This window comes from Argiope bruennichi, chromosome X1 (genome assembly GCF_947563725.1).
Source record: "Argiope bruennichi chromosome X1, qqArgBrue1.1, whole genome shotgun sequence".
NCBI classification, from domain to species: Eukaryota; Metazoa; Arthropoda; class Arachnida; order Araneae; family Araneidae; genus Argiope; species Argiope bruennichi.
The window spans coordinates 117,704,316-117,707,072 of record NC_079162.1 but is presented as its reverse complement, the minus strand read 5'-3'; the positions used below and the strand labels follow the sequence as shown (position 1 = coordinate 117,707,072).

The following is a 2,757-nucleotide window of genomic DNA, read 5'->3' as shown; positions in this document are numbered from 1 at the left end:
AATAGAAAACGAAACTACTGTTCATTGTGGGTTAGTAATAGAAGATTTGGATGCAAATTTAAGGAAATTTTGGGAAATTGAAGATGTAGAGGGGGATAAATTACAAAATGATGAGAGTTTAATATGTGAAGATCATTTCATGAAAACACATTTCAGAAATGACGATGGAAGCTATGTTGTTAAAATGCTGTTTAAAATAGACCCCCCCCCATGTTTAGGCGAATCAAAACACATTGCTACTAAAAGATTTAAATCACTTTGGCAAAGTTTGAAAAGAGAACCAGAGTATAGGCAACTATACAGCGAATTTTTAACTGAGTATGAGAATTTGGGGCATATGCAGACAACTTGCGAAACTCCAAGGTACATTATGCCTCATCATGGCGTTTTTAGGCCAGAAAGTAGTACTACAAAATTACGCGTTGTTTTTAACTCCTCAGAGGCAACGTCATCTGGACAATCGCTTAATGATAATTTGTATTCAGGATCTGTTGTCCAAGATGATTTGTTTGCTATTTTGTTGAGGTTTCGAAAACATTCTATAGTTTTCACCGCTGATATAAAAAAGATGTATCGTCAAATTTGGATACATCCAGATCAGTGTGATTTACAATGTATTTTATGGAAGGATTTAGAGGAAGAGAAATTACGTGTATTTAAGTTGCTCACTGTTACCTACGGAACCAAATGCGCTCCTTACTTGGCGACCCGAGTACTAAAACAAATATGCTGTGATGAGCAGGACAATTATCCTTTAGCCGCTGCTGCTGGCAAAGACTTTTACGTCGATGATATACTCAGTGGTACCGAGGATTTATCTTCTGCCATTGAACTACAAAACCAGTTAATACAATTGTTAAAATCAGCTGGTATGGAGCTTCACAAATGGAGCTCAAATAATCCTGTTTTGTTACAAAATGTTCCAACGTCGGACCGAGAATACAATTTCGATAATCCTAACTCAGCAACTTTAAAAACTTTGGGATTACAATTCAGTCCTGAAAAGGATACATTTAGTTTTAGTGTTCAAAAAATTGTGAGACCTGCAACAAAAAGAACAATGCTATCGGACATATCCAGATTGTTTGATCCTTTAGGTCTTTTAGGACCTTTGATAATCACAGCGAAGATGTTCTTGCAGAAGTTGTGGATTTTGAGAATTTATTGGGACGATGAAGTTCCCTTACACTTAAATAGAGAGTGGGAAAAATTTAGTTCTGAACTGAGTCAATTGAAAAATGTAAACATAGATCGTCATGTGTTATGTTCTAAAGTTCTGAAAGTAGACCTGATAGGCATCGGAGATGCTTCGAAAAATGCATACGGTTTTGCTGTCTACACCAGGTCTTGGTCAAGGTCTGGTGAGATAAAGGTGTCACTCTTATGCAGCAAATCTCGAGTGGCTCCCATCAAAGAAATTAGTATCCCACGTTTGGAGCTGTGTGCAGCGGATCTGCTTTCCAAGCTTACCGTTAAGGTTCTGTCATCCTTGCAACTAGACATTCATGGTGTACATTTGTACTCAGACTCCACTGTGGTGCTTGCTTGGATCAAAACTCCACCTACATCGTTGAAAACTTTTGTTGCTAATCGAGTCACTGGGATTCAAGAGTATACTGAGAACTTCCAATGGCATTATGTAAATACTGCTGAGAATCCTGCGGACTTGATATCACGAGGAGTATTTCCTTCAACAATCCAACAGTTGGACATTTGGTGGAATGGACCGTCTTTTTTTTCATCTAGTAGCTGGCCAAACTTCAATGACGATCCTGGTGTCTCAGATGATGAATATCTTCTTGAGGTGAAAAGAACTGCGAAGAACTCTGAACTGAATAATGATCTTATGATCAATCTTTCCATTTGTAATAATCCTAGTTTTTTACAGTTTATATTAGATATAAGTAATAATTATAGTAAAATTGTTCGTGTTTTGAGTTATGTTTTCAGGTTTGTCAAGAACCTAAAAGGAGCAGTGAAGAAGGCAACATGTCCACTGAATGCTGAGGAATTCAACTATGCAGAGACATTTTTAATTAAAAATGTCCAAATACAAGAGTTTTCTAAAGAGTTCAGTAGTCTCCAAAAACACCACTGTGTGCCTCCTGGTAGTAAATTAAAAACTTTGAATCCTTTCTTGGATTCTAAAGGATTGTTAAGAGTCGGAGGACGGTTGGGTAATAGTAATTTTAGTTTTAATAAAAAGCATCAAATAATTTTTCCTAAAGGCCATAGATTAACTTTAATTATAATAGAACATTTTTAAAATAAATATTTACATTTTGGTGCTTCTTTACTCTATCTTGTTAGAGAAAAATTTTGGCCTCTAAATGGACGTAATAGCTGCAGAAAAATTGTTCATCAATGTATCATTTGTTTCAAAGCCCAACCAATTCCGCCTACTCAAATCATGGGCAATTTGCCCAAGGAAAGAGTGTCTCCAGATTTTGCTTTTAATTGTGCTGGTGCCGATTTCTGTGGACCGTTTTATATTAAGAATAAGGCTCAGCGTAAAGGTGCTTTACAAAAAATTTATATTTGTATTTTTGTATGTTTTTGTTTTAAAGCTGACCATATAGAAATTGTTTCTGATTTGCAAATTTAAAAGAGAGTCATCTCAAGAGATGGCAAAAGGTAACTAGACTTGTACAATGTATGTGGAAATTTTGGCATCGTAATTATTTAAGTCAGTTACAACAGAGATCTAAATGGATGTTTGACAAAAATAATGCAAAATTAGGAGATTTAGTGTTATTA

General features: G+C 35.7%; 1 protein-coding gene across 1 annotated transcript; it reads left to right on the top strand.

Annotated features, from left to right (window-relative positions):
• The first annotated feature begins 337 nt into the window (after positions 1–337).
• On the top strand, positions 338–2,007 carry LOC129959375 (uncharacterized). Its single transcript, XM_056072195.1, has 2 exons — positions 338–1,804; positions 1,951–2,007. Exons 1-2 carry the CDS (start codon positions 338–340, stop codon positions 2,005–2,007), a joined length of 1,524 nt encoding a protein of 507 aa, XP_055928170.1.
• The last annotated feature ends 750 nt before the right edge of the window (positions 2,008–2,757 follow it).